At 44.1% G+C, this 17,832-nt stretch overlaps 2 protein-coding genes and 1 long non-coding RNA gene across 6 annotated transcripts; 2 read left to right on the top strand and 1 right to left on the bottom strand.

Annotated features, from left to right (window-relative positions):
- Positions 1-72: 72 nt before the first annotated feature.
- On the bottom strand, positions 73-10,212 carry grhl2b (grainyhead-like transcription factor 2b). The gene is made up of 16 exons (XM_057020608.1): positions 9,883-10,212; positions 8,289-8,478; positions 8,139-8,206; positions 7,376-7,757; positions 7,148-7,209; positions 6,905-7,061; positions 6,483-6,594; positions 4,268-4,362; positions 2,880-3,038; positions 2,214-2,271; positions 1,970-2,109; positions 1,777-1,814; positions 1,573-1,664; positions 1,418-1,503; positions 1,278-1,342; positions 73-907 (listed from the first exon to the last, which is right to left on the bottom strand). The coding sequence occupies exons 1-16, from the start codon at positions 9,900-9,902 to the stop codon at positions 793-795; spliced, it is 1,839 nt and encodes a 612-aa protein (XP_056876588.1). The 5' UTR covers positions 9,903-10,212; the 3' UTR covers positions 73-792.
- LOC130518199 (uncharacterized) lies at positions 9,701-11,330 on the top strand. Of its 3 annotated transcripts, none has more exons than XR_008947957.1 (3): positions 9,701-9,995; positions 10,225-10,457; positions 10,553-11,330. It is a non-coding gene; the product is annotated as an uncharacterized LOC130518199 (long non-coding RNA). The 3 variants fall into 3 exon arrangements; XR_008947956.1 differs by having other exon boundaries at positions 10,225-10,402; XR_008947958.1 differs by lacking the exon at positions 10,225-10,457.
- A 3,579-nt stretch (positions 11,331-14,909) lies between these two features.
- Positions 14,910-17,412, top strand: znf706 (zinc finger protein 706). 2 transcript variants are annotated; one of them, XM_057021648.1, is made up of 4 exons: positions 14,910-15,216; positions 16,040-16,181; positions 16,844-16,968; positions 17,089-17,412. In XM_057021648.1, exons 2-3 carry the CDS (start codon positions 16,047-16,049, stop codon positions 16,937-16,939), a joined length of 231 nt encoding a protein of 76 aa, XP_056877628.1. In that variant the 5' UTR covers positions 14,910-15,216; positions 16,040-16,046; the 3' UTR covers positions 16,940-16,968; positions 17,089-17,412. The 2 variants fall into 2 exon arrangements, with proteins under 2 accessions (XP_056877628.1, XP_056877627.1); XM_057021647.1 differs by having other exon boundaries at positions 16,844-17,412.
- The last annotated feature ends 420 nt before the right edge of the window (positions 17,413-17,832 follow it).

Here is a 17,832-nt window from a genome sequence, read left to right on the forward strand (position 1 = left end):
TCCCTTTTATTTAGCTATCAAAGGTCAGCGTTGAGGACTTGCCAGCGCTGCTGTAGAATCCAACCACGACTCATCGACTGGCATCTTTATTACGTTTTTCAGCAGGATCAAGTACATCAACAAGTGCCACCTCTCCTGTTCATGTGTATCGAGTCGTCAAAATCTCAAGTAGTGTCCTAAAAAATACCACTTGCTTCCATTTTGATAGCTTAAAAAGAGCTCAGCCGTGTAAAAGAAAAAAAGTCCTGTAGTTCTCTCACCGAGGGCGGGTGACTATGACATGAAGTCACTAAAAGTACTTGAAATTTTTGGATGAAATACTAAAGAAATGTGAACAAAGTATTAATAAATAACACTAACAATAATGCAAAACATCAGACATGCAAAAATAGCTGCTAAGTGTCTTTACAAACTAATCCAAGCTGTGGCTGCAACGTTTTAGGCAATTTCTGAGACCGATCCTGATTTGGCAAAGAAACACGAGACTGTACAGCGACAATAAAAGTACAATTCTCTTTTTACAACTAAGACTGCGGAGGATGCGGCGCGTTGGTTCGCCTCGCACCTATGCAGGGGATGATGGTGTGAGTCTGTTTCTGTAATGTCAATTAACCGGCGTCGTCTCTCCTGCACAGAGAATACGACTTCATAGTGTAACAGACAGCCTGTCTCCAATACTGTCAGTCAGCTTATTAGCCAATCAATAGCAACCCTGTAGATGATGGCCAACCAGCAATCACAGCTTTACATTCCAGCCTCGACCTGCAGGCCTTCGGGTCGGCTGGCAGGCTCTCAGATCTCCGTCAGCGTGATCTTCAGCGCGTCGGCGTAGCTGTCGATGTCGAGGATGAAGGTGTCTTCGTTGGAGTAATGCTCGATGATGTTGTCGTCCATGTTCACCAGGATCCTGCGTCACGAGACACCATTTCATGATTGTGGAATGAAACTACGACCACAAAAACGCCGCTAAAATCCTCAATTCCTGAACCTGAGATGCTAATTTCACTCATTGTTTCTAGCCTTTCACCAATGCCTTTTAGTTTAGCGTTTCTGAAGTCTAGCTTTATTTCATCGATATTTGTTCCATCAAACAAAAACTTTTACCTTTGTTTTGGGGTTAAACATCACACTAGCTATTAGTCATTAGCATGTTTGTATACAAACTACAGATTATTTAAAACACGGCAACTTAGCCAGCTTTGAAAAACCACAAAAAGTCGCAGTTTTTTTGTGAAATTCAGTGAAAACGGTCATCTGGAACATGCACCCTCACGCACCCTTTTTTACTTTTCTTGTACACTTTGGCTATCCTCTCCGTCGGCACGCCGTATTTCTCAGATATCTACAAAAGACAGATGACACCGGTTTGAAAAGGAGCCCGCCTCGCCGTCGACTGGCGTGACTGCGCTGCCCTTACAGCATCCATCAGGCCCCCCAGAGTCGGTGACTTCAGCATCAGCGCGTCGAACACTTCGTCCGTCTCTTTCCTTACGTACAGCAGCACTGCAGCCAGGAGTTAAAGGTCAGAGGGGAGCCGTCGCACATGTTAATCGGCTCCTTCCGTCCACAAACCTCTTTTCTGTGTGTCCTCTTTGAGCTGTTTGTGGGGCGATGGACACAAATCTTCATCGGACGGCCGGAACATCCTCTTCACCAGCACGCCCCTGAAATCCCCACGTAGCGTATGCGTCAGTCTGTGCGTCTGTGGTCTAGCTGCCCTGATTTGCCTACCATGCATCCGTACAGCCTGGTGGAAACTAAAACACACACACTCACCCGTCTCGCTCAATCTCCTCTGTGTTGAAGGCAAAGACCTGGAAGCAAAAAATCGGGTTTGTGAATGTTCATATTTTAATAACGCCCAATGATTTCTTCATATTATCCCCTTTACCTTTTTAACTAAACAAGTCATTTCCAAAAAAAAGTAGAATATTTGTCAGGTTTGTCCTCTTGGGAATGTGTGTCCTACCTGTCCGGCCCTCTGCAGGTTCCCAAAGTGGACGTCGGGGATGAAGAGCACCGGCTGAGCCTCCAGGTTGGTCAGGGTCTTAAAGAAGGTGGTGTCCGACTTCTTGGGAATGGTTATCACGCCCACGCCGCCATCTTTCCCTGAAGAGACAAACATCCTCAGCTGGACTGTCGGGCTTGTTTTACCTTCTGACACAAGACGTCCTGGTCGTATGGTCGCAATCGTTACAGGAAGGACCTCAAACCTTTTGATTTCTTGCGGAGCAGTTTCCTCTCCTCGTCTCGTATTTTCCTCTCTGCTCCCTGACAAAGCACGCACGCACACACACACACACACACACACAAAGATTTGCAGTTATTACATTGACCTTGCTCAAGGACACCAAACTTGAACTTTAGGTGACCTGAAAATTACACACCTCTATAAACTCATCTTTGATGTATGACCTCTCTGTATGCTAACATTTAATGATGAATTAGTGCGTCTATGTGAATTACGTGTGTCTATGTGCATCCTCATCATTGCTACATACTGTGTATTCCACTAGAAAATTGGGGCCCGTTTGCTGGGTCCCACAAATTCAAGGGACTGTCTGAGGGTATTTGAGACATGGCTTTAGGGTTGAGGTTAGAATTGGGTTTAGGTTTGGATTCGGGTACTGTTAGGTTGATAGTTGAGTAACTTGTTATGTCTGTGAAAACCTGCAATGCGAGTATGTGTGTATGTGTGTGTTCAGGTTTTTTCAGAGGTTCAGTGTTTTTGAGAGACCACTAGAGGGAGAACTGCGGTCACAATTTTATTCTCTCCCTCTGCTTCCTGTAACCCAGTCAGATCCATCCTCAATTGTTTCGAACAACAAAGATCAAGACAAATTTGCTTGTATCTCATTAGGAGGGAGGCGATCTCTCACCTTGTCGCAGAACACCTTGATCTGTGAGTACGCTCGGTGCAGCGGCTTGTTGCTGCGGTTGTTGTAGCTGTAAGTGTCGATCTGGATCATGAGAGGAAGACCTTTCACCCCCTTCTGAGAGGAGAAGTCCGTGCTCAGACAGTTGACTGTGATGAAGATCTGACAAAGACAGGGACCAGGAAAAATTGTTTTTCTTCTGGCCGATAAAAGCCACCAGTGGTTTGCTATTCGGCTACGTAGGTGGTGTGTGTTGGAGTCTATACGATACAGTCTCCCATTAAGGATGCGTAGTCACAAAACTGACAAGGGTCCTTTGTTATGCATCATCCCTCCTTCTCTTCAGTGCCTAAAGGTACAAATAACTGAGGAAAAATTCCTTCTTCCTTGCTGGTGTAGGAAGATTATGTTTGACCTTAACAAACCGAGTCCCCGAGCAAAATAACCGAAACATCCTGGTGTGGTGATCAAATGACGATCATGTGACTGAGACGGGAAATGATGCTAGCACCGTGTACAAAAACAAAACTTCAAAAAGCTTGTTTTTTGATACCAAAGCTACATCTACTAACATGGTTTGCATTCCACTTCACTAGTCTGATCATATTTCTTGATGCAATGCGACACGATTTGTTTTCTGAAGCAGTAAAAATGATCATGTTTGCTTATTTTTTCCCAATAAAAAAGACATTTACCTCTCAATATAATGCATAGGTAACAACACAGATCTTTGATTTAAAAAATGTGTAAAAAGACCATAATTCCTACTCATAAAATTGAATTAGCTTCGTTAAAACGTTCAGGAAACCCAGCTACATGAAACTCTTCGGTCTGTATCAACTCGACAGGAAAAGGTGTTGGACAATTCTGGGCGGTTGCACCTGTTCTCGATCTATTCCAGCTCTTCGATAAATTAAACGAAAGCGAGCGAGAACAGAGTCAATATTAGCCCAGAGACGTGTGCTTGGATTTCCTCTATGGCGTCTTTGTCTCTGAGAGACTTTTACAATGCATTCTCAAAGAAATGAGGGCAAAACAAACAACGAAGGGTGGGGACGGGGCTTGCTCTGTGTGTGTGTGTGTGTGTGTGTGTGTGTGTGTGTGTGTAGGGGGGTCTGGCATTCAAACACTGACATGGCTCCATCTAAGGACAAACAGAGACCAGACAAACAGAGGGCACAACATTGTCCGGCGTTACTGAAAACACACGTTAGCGTTAGCGTTTTAATCTTACCATTCTTTTCCACAGAAACACAGGCCAGTCTGTCTAGATCAAGTTTCTGTTTGCCAATAAAATCACAAAAAACCTGTCTAACGGCTCCTCTCGGATCCAAAACACACCTTCAGAGAGTTTCTGGGTAAACTTGCGCTGACGTCTGTGGCGATTTTACCTTGGCTTCTTCGTTGACGTCCCAGGTGAAGGAGATGGCGTTGTAGGCGATTTCCTCGATGTTGCTGATGGTGTTGAAGCTCTCCTTGTAGTCCGCTGCAGCAACAGACGGAAAGCACTTCGATTGAAGTGGTCAAGTAGGCAGCTATTGCTTGTTGAGTTAAAAAGTCAAACAGCACGCTTCCATTTGGGGTGATAAAGCCTTATCAGGTTGGGCAAACAAGCTGTTAAAGGCTTCAAAGGCAGCGGGGGGAAGCGCGGGAGGCGACGTGGCTCCGAGCGCACTAAAGAAAAGGCCTCTCTGGAGCCGTGAGAAAACAAACTGGACTTTAAGTGTAAAACACGGGACACGCTGGGAGGAATCGATATCGGAGGCAGAGACGGTGGAACGGTTGGGTTTTTGTCAATTTCTAAGAGAAATAAAGGTCACGCAGTCAAGTCGGGGATTGTAAATGCGTTCTCGCGTAGCAGCGGTGTTTGCACATCTGGGTGCAGCAGATTCGGATCAGCGGTCTACCCAAAGGCAGATTCAAGAGGAATTCAGGAGTTCCTGCGTCCCAGCAACACATTAACCCTTCACTCCAGCGTGCACTAACTGGAAAAACTGAAGAAGAAGAAGAAGAAGAATGTTTGCTGAGCAGCATCCCTCCTCCTGTCTCACCACGGCAACACTTCCTGGTTCGTTAAGAGGTGCAACAAAGTGCAACCAGGCGGGCATCGACATGCGACCTGCCAGCATCCTGTTAGATAACCCCGCACAAATGATCCATTCTGGGACGCGGCCCAGGGCCACGGTAACAACCCCAACCACCCACCACCCCCTCTACAAACCCTCCACCACCATTCAGATCAGTTCTGTGGATGGTTTCGGGTTGCATCAGAATACAGACCGACCTAGGTCCAGGGTGGGGGGGGTTGTCATTTTACTGCCTGAACATTCAGGAGGAAGGTTTTCTCAAATAGGTAAATTAGTCAAATGTGTATCCAATGATATTCAAGAGAAAACTGCCCTTTATTTACACCAACAGCCGCCAATGATGAAAGAAATCAGCAACTTCATGCAAAACAGGCGAAAAGTAAACTAGAAAACGAGCGTTTTAAACCATCCAACACGGGAACCTTGTGTTCAAGCCGGGGATGCCGGTTCCACCTGCATGCGGCAGTGTGATGGAAATAACGTTCACCCTGTTGGGCTCGCCGCAGGACGCCACACAAACGGGACGCCTCCCTTCCATGAGACATCCGATATGATGGACACGCCCACCGCCGTCCAACAACTGTTGCTAGATCACCGCACTAGCATCACGTTGCTTAGCAAAGCCCATTTCTTTAAAAAACACATCTGGTGTGAAATAAATAGATGCGTTTAGAGCCAGCCAAGCAGTCGGGGGAATCTTTGACCTCGCCAACAAGACATCGCCATCCCTCTTTATCTTACTTCTGTTACTGGTTACTCCCAGTGTAGCTATCAATCTGTTCCACATAGCATCGATAACTCCATGAAAAAATTTGAACTTTTGCCACCAAATGAAGAGCGGGAACAATTTTGGTGGCTACGAATTTTAATCTCTCCCAGATCAAGTTGTTTTTCCATTGTAATCCCAACGCAGGGAACAACGGCAGGAATCTAGATAAAGATCTAAATTTAGCGAGATTTACCTCACAGACTGGAACCACAGACGATAACAGTGTGGCTAGCATTCCTTTCTCTGTCCCAACAAGCTGTGTATATGCGCGTGTGCATAGGTGTGCAGGTGTTTGTGTGTCGCCCATCCTAAAGTCTTCCACATACCTCTGAATCTTGGCCCACCTTGCAGGCCCGAGCTTGTCAAACGCTCGCCGCCTACAAGCTTCTCGCACACAATTACCGAAGCGCCAGTTCAAATTCAAATCCATCACCAGAGAACAAAGCGCAGCCGAAAAGGTCAGTCTGGAGGGGGGGAGCAGAGAAGGCCGCGTCGCTTTGGATTAGCCGGATTTGCCCCTCGCGTCTCGGTTTCGCTCAATATCACATCCCATGTTGAGGAGATTAGGGGTTTATCTCTCGTGTGTCCCAACAACAGCAACATTAAGAGATCTGGGCGTGGAGCTGAGGAAGCACGGAGCAGTCCTTGGGTGGGGGCTTGTTTTGCTCTTAGCGCGATCGCCCATTGTGCTAGCAGAGTTTACACACTTTGAATTAGCCCTGTGTTTTAACAGTTCTGTCTCGGACTTACCGATGTCTAAGACTCTCTGTTTGGCCGTATGCTGCCGGGCGTGCCAGTACTTCCAGTATTTTAGCTGCTCGTCTCGGTTCTTGTCCTCACTGAACACCACCATGATGACGCTCTGTTGGGGAGAAAAGCGTTATATCGCACACCATGGTGGTTCTTCACTCAGAGGAGGATTTTCAAAGGTGCTATAGCAAGCCTACAGTGGAAAGAGAGTTCTTTCCTAATCAAATAATGGGTCAAAAATGAGACCAAACAAAACGAGACAAAGCTCCGTCTCTTTAATGACACAAATTTCTGAATATAGTTGGAAAAGTTCTGGGTCATAGATCAAAGAACTACCTGTACCTCTGCCTTTGCTGTAGGCTAGCAATAGCTAACTGCACATAGACTAATGGGAAGAGCAAACAGCAACATGGCGGACTAACCCGGACTTTGCTGATGGGCTGTCGGAGGCGTTTGTTGGCGCTGAGCTCGTTGAGGGTCACGGCGTAGAACTGGCCTTTGTTCAGATAGGTCATCGGAACCTCGCCCTGCTTCTGCCGCAGGGAGCGAGTGGCGTCCAGCGTGTACTGGAAGCTGTCGCTGCAGGCGCCAACCACAGAGTTGAAACCAAAGGATTTGATGATACGGCAAATATAAGCAACCAAAAAGGTGCAGACTGAACTTACATTCTCTCCTGAGGGAATAAGAAGTCATCTGTCTCCAGAGCGGATGGCGTGTGGTACTTATGCTGAGAAGGAAGCCAAAACACAGAATGAGGAAACCAGTTCAGGACAATATCAAGGCCTGAGAGGAACTGGTTGGACAATGATATAAGTGAGGAAAAACCATGATTACTGTCACAACGAGCCACACGGAACTGCCAAACAAGGTCCCCTTTAGTGGTCTGTCCTTACCCCGTCCCGCTCCTCCTCGTACGGGCTGTCCGGCGGACTCTGCTGGTCCTCTTTGACGTAGGAGCTGTGGCCGACGGTGGTCACGTCGTAGGGGTTGTGTTCATATATCACCCTGGACGCCGGCTCTTCCTCCTCCATCCTGTAATGCAGCCCCGTTCCGGCCATAAACACGGGCGCGTACATCTCGGCCTTCACCACCGTCAGAGTGGAGGAAACCCCGTCTCCCGCTGCCCCCGCCGGCCCCGAGGAGCCGGTGAACGGCTCCCGTTTGGCCTCCTCCGTGCTCAAGGAGAGGTTAACGGGGACAGATTTGAGGACCTGGACGTGGTTGTCCACCGTCTCCGCCTCGCTTTGGCTGCTGGGATTGCTCGTCAGCGTTGACCTGAGTGAATATGACGTGCTTCGTATTAAGAGCCATTAAATAAACATCATTAATCTCCAGTCTGAATCTAAAGTAATTAACTACATTCTGACTAAATACTATTTTATTTATTTTTTAAGTAGATTTTAAAATGTTGCCATTTACTAACATAAATCTGACTTTAGTTTCTACTTTTTCTCCCTAAAAGAAGTATAGTTCTCTTTTTTTCTGTACAAATATATATAATTTTATGAATAGAAAATTATGCATTTTTATTTAATTTTATATTATCTCATGATTTTTACAGGTCCACACGTGCGACATTTTGTACATTAGTTAGCAACAATCCAAAATGCATATAGATTTTGTCTGTTTTCACGCTTTTAATTTGAAAATCCCCACCTCTTCTCCTGCTCCTCTGTTATTTCAGACACTTTGGAAACGGGAAGGAGCCTTTTTTCTTTTGGCACCTGCAGAGGGGGAAAAAATTCGCTGCATGAAATAGGTTTGATGTAAATGAAGCGATGAGGGTTCGAGATTACGGGATCGGACCTTGTAGTAGTCGTACAGCAGGCCCAGGGCGTTGGCGCTGTCCTCGTCCCCGTTGATGCTCATCATGGCCTTGGTGGCCGCCGTTAGCGGGTTCTCCAGGTAGGACCGCCATGCCTCGTCCTCGCTGGTGTACGCCCGGCGCACCGAGGGGTAGGAGCTCTCATTGGGGACCACTACGACCAGACGCTTACTGACACACACACACACACACACACACACACACACACACACACACACACACACACACACACACACACACACAAGGAAGTTCACAGATCTGCTGATCTGAATAAAAACTTTTCCCTGTTTATATCAAACAAATTGCGGCTGACAGAAAATAACAGATGAAGGGATTAAATTATAGATGTCAACCCAATTTGTGTGTGTTTGGTGTGTGCACACGGGCTCCTTAGTCCCACTTAAGTGGAGATCACAGGGCAGTTAAACACACACTCCTGTCACTCTGAGGCTTTGAAGTCAGCCGTCACAAAAGAGGCTCCTTCCCTGTCAAGACGCACTCATAAATACAGAACAATGACGTCACACGTCCTTTTAAACTCCGAAAAGGGATTTATAATGTAAACAAGGACATTTCTCATATGGAAGAGGTCGTTCTTTAAGTTTTGAAATACGCGGAAACACATTTACAGCTCATATTTTCTGTTATTGCGGAACTGACACGACATGCTACGCCTCTGACGTCACTGATGACATGATAGCGTTATGTGGAGGTAACGTAGCATCGTGTCAGATGTCGTAATTAAGACTAATCTCTCCATACACATCACTTAGTGCTTTTAAAACGCGTTTTTCCAGAATAGTACCTATTATAGAATGGTCTCCACTGTAAAGCTTTGTTAAAGGTGACCACACCTGCGGACAGGTGACACCAAACGGCGCCTGATATTTGTGTAAAAAAGTACAATATATTACAGCCGAGTGGCGAAATAGTCGTTTTTTAAACGATAAAACACGTGTTACATAATAATAAGGCCGTCCAATTACAATAATAAGTCTATTTAATTAGGTTACATTTCCTCTTTGACATTTAATCATTTATGGGACACGGGAAAACAAACAAAAAAAGTATGAAATTGAAAAAAAATAGCGCAATTAAAATGTTTATGAGCGACACAATATTCCCATTGAATTTTGTACTGAGGACCCCTGAAGTCAGTATGTCAGGCAAGCTGTCTCCATCCACACACGCACCGAGGCCGCAATAAGATGGATATTCAGCCCCGCAAAAGTCCAACCTGATCTCTAAATCCTCTAAAGAGTTGGACAAAAGTCGGTCGTTGCAGGCTGCGGACATTTCCATCAGTAAAAAATGGCGAATTCCGCTCTAATGAGATCTGCGGCGCCGACAAGAGCGCCTCCTTTTAAAAAGTTTAATTTCTGTCACACCTGCGCAACAGGTAACGCGAGCACGCGCTTTTATTTCTAAAAATCGGACCCGATCCCAGCTGAAAAGTTGCTTTAAATCTGAGGAATAGGGGGGGTGGAGGGGAGTGGTGGTGGAAAGGACAGAGCCGAAAACGAATTTGCCCTCCAAAGGTGAAATGCCCACAGATCTTCCGGCTCGATCACTTACTTGTCTGTCTCCTGTGACATATTTTGCTTCCTCCGCGATTCTTCCTTGTGAAACTGGACTTTCAAGTCGGAGCAGGTAATAACGAGAGTGAGGTGCCAGAAGTTGGGCTACAGGTAAGTCGACTTCTTCTCGCCCCGCTTCTTTTCTCCCCTCCCTGCCCCTCTCTCAGCCTGCCTCTCCACCTGGCAGGTGACGCCGCTTTTGTCCCCGCAGCCAATAATCCCACTCGCGCCACTTACGCCTTATTTGTGCGCGGATTGAGACTTATGGAGGCACATCCTGCTGTCGTGTGCATTTTAATATTTGCTTTGGCTTTGTTTTTAATGGCTGTGCGGTCGACAGGCTGGAATTCTTTCACTGCGGGAAGGATGGCGGGTGGGGGGCGAGTCCGCCGCTGATTGGCCGCCGCGGCGCGGCGCGGCGCTCTGATTGGCTGAGAGGACGGGGACGCAGGTAGAGGCCCACCTCACCTGCGAGCAGAAAGAGAGCTTCGTAACAACACAGCAGAGGAGAATCAATTGTACGAAAATCTTCCGGCAGATGTCATAACATTATATAATATTAACTTAAATATAGTAATTCCGTGCCACTATAATAGACAGGTCACAATCACGTGTTGGATGGATAATATTAACTTTGCTCTTTCCTTTCTTCTCTTTCATATTCCAAGGTTTGATTTTCGAGAACTTGGCGGTTTAATTGTTGATACAACTAACAAGGAAAAATAATCTTCAAGAAATTATCTGCAGTCCACGATCCAGCACATGGAATCTGATGATTCTGGTGAAGATGGAATGTTCCTTTGACACCCTGAATGTCTTGTGTTTGATCATATAGAGTGTGTGTAACCTGTCAGTATGGCTGAATTGACTCCCTGTACCTCCCTTCCTCTGATTTAACCTGTCAACCCCCCGGCTCATCCGTGTCTGTGCTCCAGGTAATCTTGGGGCGGACAGAAGGCAGGGAGGGGTTCTATCATTAGATGACACAATGCCATTGTCCCCCTTAATGAAGGCCATTGTGTGAGGGGATCCCAGTGTTTGGGACTAACCTGTCAGAACAAACAATGTGTGTGCAGTACTGGGGGGGAGGGGGGGGCATTTTCTGACTGCTGACTCTAAATCCTAATTTCAAAATAACAAAAACATTTTTTCTAGAGTTGAGCCCAGTTAAAAGGATGTTTGAGTGATTCCATTCAATTTTCCTTATAAAGCATTTATTAGAATCTGTGTTTGCCAGCAGGATGAGGATGTTTACATTCTGGGTTTAGTCACCTCCACCAGTGAGTAGTGGATTTTCCACTTTTTAAACGTAGTTTTCCTCAACCAGTTTCACAATCTTAATGACCGCTGCATGTAATAATTTACAGGATTATTATATTATTATATATACAGTAATTTACAACATGCAAGCCTTGATTAAAATTAAAAAGACCTTTGAACTATGAATTCCTGTGCTTTCATTCCAGCCCAGCACAGACGTGAACTTGTCTGTGCAAACAGGACAAACACACGTCGTTTGGATTTCCATAAAAAGTCGGGGTGCAGCTTCTAATCCCTTTGGGAGGTTTGCATGACAAAGAGGAGTCTTTTACTTATGAATGCCTACAGGCGAGCTTGTATGGAAAACTGAAAATTAAACTTCAGATTCTGTTGGACTGTGTGTGTGTGAGTGTGTGTGTGTCCTGGAGATGAGCAGTACTATCCTCCCTAGTCTAATTTGTTTTCCAGAGCACCTGGGCCTTGCCTGGGCCTCTTTCTGTTTGTGTTTAAATGGAACTGCAAGATAAATACAGGTGGAGTCAATTTCTCCCAACAACACACACACACACACACACATACACACAAAGAAGGATCAAGCACAATGACAAAAGAGGAAGAGATGTAAAAATCATTCAAAGGAGGTCAAAGAGAATAATTGTAAAAGCGTTTCATGTGTGTTTGGGGTTGAAGAGAAGGAACACATTGTTAAAAGTTGCACCAAGATCCAAAATACAACTGCACAGAGATTTGACAGGAGGAGTAAGACGGAGCAACTGTAGGAACACTTCAAATCACAACACGAACAAAACAACCACAAAGATACTAAATGACTGAGAAGACGCGCAGGACAATTTAAATAAAAGAGGCAAAGACAGAAAAGAATACAGTAAAACGGGCAGAAATATACAAAATGGAAGCTGTGAAACAAATTTTAAAAAAAATGATAAAAGAGGTTAAAAAGGAGCTGCGGTACGATCAATTGTCTGTTATCACTACATTTGTCAACGGCTTTAATTAAAATTTCTTCTGATCCAGAAGCTGTTTTTAATCTCCATCATTTTCTGGTTGACTTATAATGATGTGGAATGTCAAACATGTAAAAATATGACAGATGAATACGTGTTGCCACAGGACTGGAAAACCAGGGGCTGGGAATGCCTTCCAATGTGCGCGTGTGAGTCTCAGACAGTGTGAGAGGTGAATGAGGCATCCCACATACCTGGAGTTTTTTCTCAAGGAGAAGCAGCTTGTCAGGACTTGGCCAGGATTCCAGGATTATGTGCTGGAACCCACAGCTGACGTGAGGACAGACCGGCAGAACCAGCCAACAGAAACATAATGACAAAACATTTCTGCTTCTCTTAATTTGTGCAGTTCAAGTCACTACATTTCACACCATGTGTGGCTTTTAAGTCCCAAAATACACCAAAGTCATCTGGAAAAAAATTAGAAGCTGCAGAAATCCCAACATTCATGTGTAAAAAATGTTAACGTCTCCCTTCAGAGCATCAAGTCATATAAAACCCTGTTTTTTGCCCTGTTTTTTTTAGCTGTTGACACATTGCATGGTAACAGAGACATTACATCTTAAACCCTCGTAATTAACCAGTGGGCAAAACACGTTGCCTTCAAACGCGTCCCACGCTCGGAAGAGAAAACGTGATCCGACACTTGATCCACTGCTGTTCAGTCCATTAAGTGTGTGTTTATGTCTGCGAGTGTGTGTGTTGTGGTAAGAGGTGAACTTCTTCACCCCTGAAGGGGTGATCCACACCTCACCGTCTCACTGCATACGATTTACCAAAACCGAGGTTGGACAACATACAGTAAAGAACATCCCTGATGCTGTGTGTGTGTGTGTGTGTGTGTGTGTGAGTGAGTATGAGTCGGTTGGGGTACTTGAATACAATAATTATTCTACCTGCAAAGTGAGGACATTCTTGTGATGTGAGGACATTTTGCCTGGGCTTCACAGCTTCAAAGGACTGTTTGAAAGTCAAGACATGTTTTTAAGGAAGAGGTTATCATCAGGCAGCTTCCAGGTTAGGAGGTTAGTTTAGATAGTAAGGGGTTGGGGAATGCATTATGTACATGGGATTCCTCACAAAGATAGCAATGTGGGGATGTGTGTGTGTGTGTGTGTGTGTGTGTGTGTGTGTGTGTGTGTGTGTGTGTGTGTGTGTGTGTGTGTGTGTGTGTGTGTGTGTGTGTGTGTGTGCGTGTGTGTGTGTGTGTGTGTGAGTGTGTGTGTGTGTGCCTGTGACAGTGAAAGTGGATGAGTGTGTCACGGTTTGTGTACAGCCTGACTGGTCTGGCAACATTGTGGCATGTGATGGCGGCTAATCAACGGTAGCAGCGAAACCTGTTAGTTCACAAGGGATAAAGTTAGAGCTGGGATGGCAGGTGGAGGGAGGAAGAGGAAGATGAAAGACAACTTCCTCTTCTCTCAGCCACAGCATTCTCTCTTTCAGCCAGCGGCTCTTCTTCTTCTATTTCTTCTTCTTCCCGTGTGATCATTTGTTTAATATCGCAGTTACAGATCTCGAAAACTCAAATTATATATATTAATAAAAAACAACAACACACCTTCCTGTGTTTAAAGCAACCCGGTGGGAAGAGAATCTCAGGTAGCGCACAAAACAGCCGGATAAAATTCTCCTCCATTATTGAAGAGTTGACACCTGGAAGATTTGTTTTCACACAGGCCCTCAGGCTGGACAACCGCACCCCAAACCAGAGCTGATGCAAGTCTCTGCACAGCAACCTCCAGGGTGGTTCCTCTTGAGCAATGTGGGCTTTTGTCATTATTTTCTCCCCCCTTCTCTTCTATTACTGTCTGAAAGCATAATCACACCCTTCTCTCTTGAGAGTTATTTCCCCCCTTTTACAAAAGGCTGAAAGGAGGTTTGTCTTTTTTATGACAGGAGGGGATGAGGGGTTCAGGGTGGTGGATGGGGATACAATGGCTGCCTGGACACTTTTCTCACAACGATAAAATTTCTCTTAGGATAGTGGTGACACTACGGCAGAGGCAAGGGTTACACCATGACTGGATAGATGGTACATGGTATATGTATAAGTTTTAGTAAATAGGACAAACTAAACAATGATTTTACCTGTGCCTTTATATACAGTGATCATTTGGGACTATTCAGGTCTGTTTGCTGTCCTGTGATAACTGAAGTGAACTGAGGAATTTACATATTGGCTGGATTTAGTCAAATGTTGAGTGGACATGAAAAGTTCCATTGTTTTTTTTTTTTTACTTTTCATGATCTGACATATGCAGCCATGTGATAAGCTGCTGCACTGTGTCTACGCATCATTACAGATGTGTTCAAAATGCTATTTATAAATAATCTTTACCAAATGATGCAGTCACAAGAACAAGTTTCAATACCTCAAGCTACTCTGATAACGACATAGGGCCAGTGGTGCAGACTGCAGAGTGTAACTCAAAGGATGCGACACTAATGGAATAAATACATACTAGATATTGGATTAAGAACTGAATTAAATATAAATACAATAAGACTTGTTGTTGTTGTTATAAATATACGGGTGATATCGTAAATATGCAACATATCGGGATTAATTTGATGACTTTCAGCGCCTGATTAGTCAAACGTCGGGTTGTGTAGCCTGCAGTAACCTATGTCTGCCACATGGGGGCAACACCGCTACCCTCATGGGTAAGTACATGTTGATCATGTTCAGCCAACCACAAACACGAGTGCGTTCACTGACTCCTTCTACGGACGTATAAACGATATAGACTCAGGTTCACAAGTTTATTATACTTACCCAGCAACTCATTTTCATAAGAATGTAATATGTAATTGATGCGGAATCAACAAACAATCAAAGTAAATCGGAAATGTGCGACTTGATGTCTTGGAGGTGTTTACTGTTTAAGTGGTCATTGTATTTTCCCCATAAACAAAGACGAACGCTGTTGGTGGGAATTTACCGGATGTGTTTGAACACAGCATCAGTCTTAGGGAAGTGAACAGCTGTGAAGCTTCAGTTTTGCTCGCCATAGCATCTGACGTTCACTGGGGTTTCTAAAAAGGTAAGAACTGCTTTAAAACCATCGAAGTTGATGTTATTATCATCGTATCATTGATGTATATTTCCTCGCTGTAGAATGAAGTAGTAATGTACGGTTGGTGGCTAGCTTACAAAATAGCTACTGTTAGCCAACGTTAGCATGTTGGCTAACATGTGGTATAATTAGGAGTCAGTTAAATACAGGTAATTAGTCCTTCTTCCTCCCAGAGACTCGCCAATATATCTTAACCGAGAAGTTACTATTACATCTAATGTGAAAGTTTAAAAAAAAAAATCTACCTTATCAAATGTTGATACTTTCTGGGGGGCGAGATCTTAATAGTGGGATGGCAATCTACTAAAAACGAATATAACCTCATAAGAATGAAGACATAATTTACGAATCCATTGAAGTTAGCGACAATACGGTGTTGGTTTAAATCTATGGCTCCTTAGGGAAACAGTGTAGAGTAACGCTGATTAAATAGCTGACAAATAGCATCCACCTGCTATTAATAGAAAGTGGGAGTTACTTGGCCATTTTAACAGACAAATGTTCTACATGTTCTTTTTGTTGTTGCACCTGTTTTGGAGTTTAAGTGGCCATGCATGTACAGAATACATGCTTTTCTCCATTAATGTCTTTTGTGTAATTACTACTGTGCACCTTCCAGCTGCAGAGCATTTCAGTTTGGTTCAAACTTTAATGATACTGAACACACAAGAAGATCATAGTACAATATTATGCAACCTTTTCCTGTGAGTTTATAGATGTAGGTCAATAATTAAGTGCCCACACAAATTCAAGTTGTATTCTCCCCTCGATTTCTCCTCCTCTTCTTCAGTTCTAAAATGACGCGTGGGCATCAGAAGATTCAGTCTCAGCAGCGAAATGCCAAAAAACAGGCAGAGCAGAAGAAAGCCAAAGGCCACGATCAGAAGAGCGCAGCCAAGGCTGCGTTGGTGTTCACCTGCTCGGTGTGCAGGGTGAGTGTCACGAGGCTGCCACAGCCTAAACCAGGCATGGGCAAACTAAGGCCCGGGGGCCACACGCGGCCCGTTAAACGTTTTAATCCGGCCCGCCAAACTTGAAAAATTAAATGAATAAACCTTGTTAATGTTAAATTTTCACTGCAATTCTGGTGTTTTCCCACTAGAAAAAAGACAGTCAGGAGGAGAGTGATGGTGATATCCTGAAGGATAACAGAACTTTCAGTGCTTTAAAATAGAAATGGTTATTAATTTTTTTTTAAAAAGGCACATTTTATTCATTTGATTTTAAGTGTTTTAAGACTCATTCCAAAGTCAGATATTTTGTTGTAATGCTTCTCTTCATTTTCATTTGAAATTAAAGCACATGTTTTCTCCATATCCCAAGATGTGTATTTTTTCTCCAATGAGGTGAGGTTACCAAAGCACTCCATCCATCCATCTGCTCCTGGTCCGGCCCCTTTGTCAAATGTTAGAACCCATTGTGGCCCACGAATCAAAATGTTTGCCCACCCCTGGCCTAAACCAAGGCACAGAGATGGCTTTTTCTTTCCATTTAATGAGTAAATTCTGCTGCCGGTGATCAGTATGAAATGTTTTGCTATGTTGAAAAATTGTTCGCCATGTCCCTCAGTAATATTTCTCCTCTCTTTCTGCAGTCCCAGATGCCTGACCCCAAAACCTTCAAGCAGCACTTTGAGAGCAAGCACCCGAAATCCCCTCTTCCCCCTGAGTTGGAAGGAGTGGAGGCATAAATAGTGACTTACATTACCCAAGTATCGAGGTCAACGTCTATCTTATTTCTGTCTCACTCTGATGTGATTGGACAAAATAAAGAAAGCAGTGTGGGGTGGTGATCTTCATTTGGCCTCTAACAGATCTCTGTATGCTTCCTACCATCCAGGGGATGACCACATCGCTGCTAGCTCGTCTACCTCGGTCTAAATCTTTGAACTGATTAAAAATTCCATTACTGACATTTCACTGGAGGTGAAACCAACACTGTCCTTTAATATCTGTGGTTAGTGACAAATGTGATCTCACACAATTGAAGCTACAAATAATGGAATTAACAGAAAACTGTGGCACTGTAGAATTTATGTCACAAAATTTTGATTTTTCAATCATCAAAGAGAATGCAATTATACTGGGGCTTGTACTTGTACACAACCAATGAATGTCTGTCTCAATTATATATTACAGCTTTTTATTAAAGCATATATTTGTATGTGTGCTTTCTCTTTTTTCCTCATTGGGCATATGATAGAAATGACTTTAGTTTGTCTTTGTAGATAATTGATATGTGTCTGTGACCATAAATCTGTTTTAAAATGACTGTAAAATATGGGAATTCATTTTAATGATTGAATTTTTGTGTATACAGTAATGTGTCGACCAAACTACAATAACTTAACGACAGCATGCCAGGAAACCATCCGAGCTTTTTTTTCTCACATGAAGGCGAAGGCGGGTTCATCCGACACTTCCTGCTGATTGATTGACAGACAGACTAGCCAATCAGAGGTACGGCAGCACATACGTTGCGTCACAGCTGACGTATTCTGCAAGTTTTATCTTTTTAATTAATAAAATTTCAGTTTAATTGCATTTTTTACGTTTAAGACATACAAGAATCAATGAAACGTGT

This window comes from Takifugu flavidus, chromosome 21 (genome assembly GCF_003711565.1).
Source record: "Takifugu flavidus isolate HTHZ2018 chromosome 21, ASM371156v2, whole genome shotgun sequence".
NCBI lineage: Eukaryota > Metazoa > Chordata > Actinopteri > Tetraodontiformes > Tetraodontidae > Takifugu > Takifugu flavidus.

What these genes read in the sequence shown, in the direction of transcription:
- grhl2b (XM_057020608.1), bottom strand. Translation starts at nt 9,902, where the DNA reads ATGTCACAGGAGACAGACAA. An exon ending in ATGTCACAGGAGACAGACAA is followed by an intron (nt 8,479 to 9,882) that starts GTAAGTGATCGA and finishes TGTGTGTGTCAG; the next exon opens with TAAGCGTCTGGTCGTAGTGG. An exon ending in TCAAGGTGTTCTGCGACAAG is followed by an intron (nt 2,272 to 2,879) that starts GTGAGAGATCGC and finishes GTGCTTTGTCAG; the next exon opens with GGAGCAGAGAGGAAAATACG.
- znf706 (XM_057021647.1), top strand. Translation starts at nt 16,047, where the DNA reads ATGACGCGTGGGCATCAGAAGATTCAGTCTCAGCAGCGAAATGCCAAA. An exon ending in TCACCTGCTCGGTGTGCAGG is followed by an intron (nt 16,182 to 16,843) that starts GTGAGTGTCACG and finishes CTCTTTCTGCAG; the next exon opens with TCCCAGATGCCTGACCCCAA.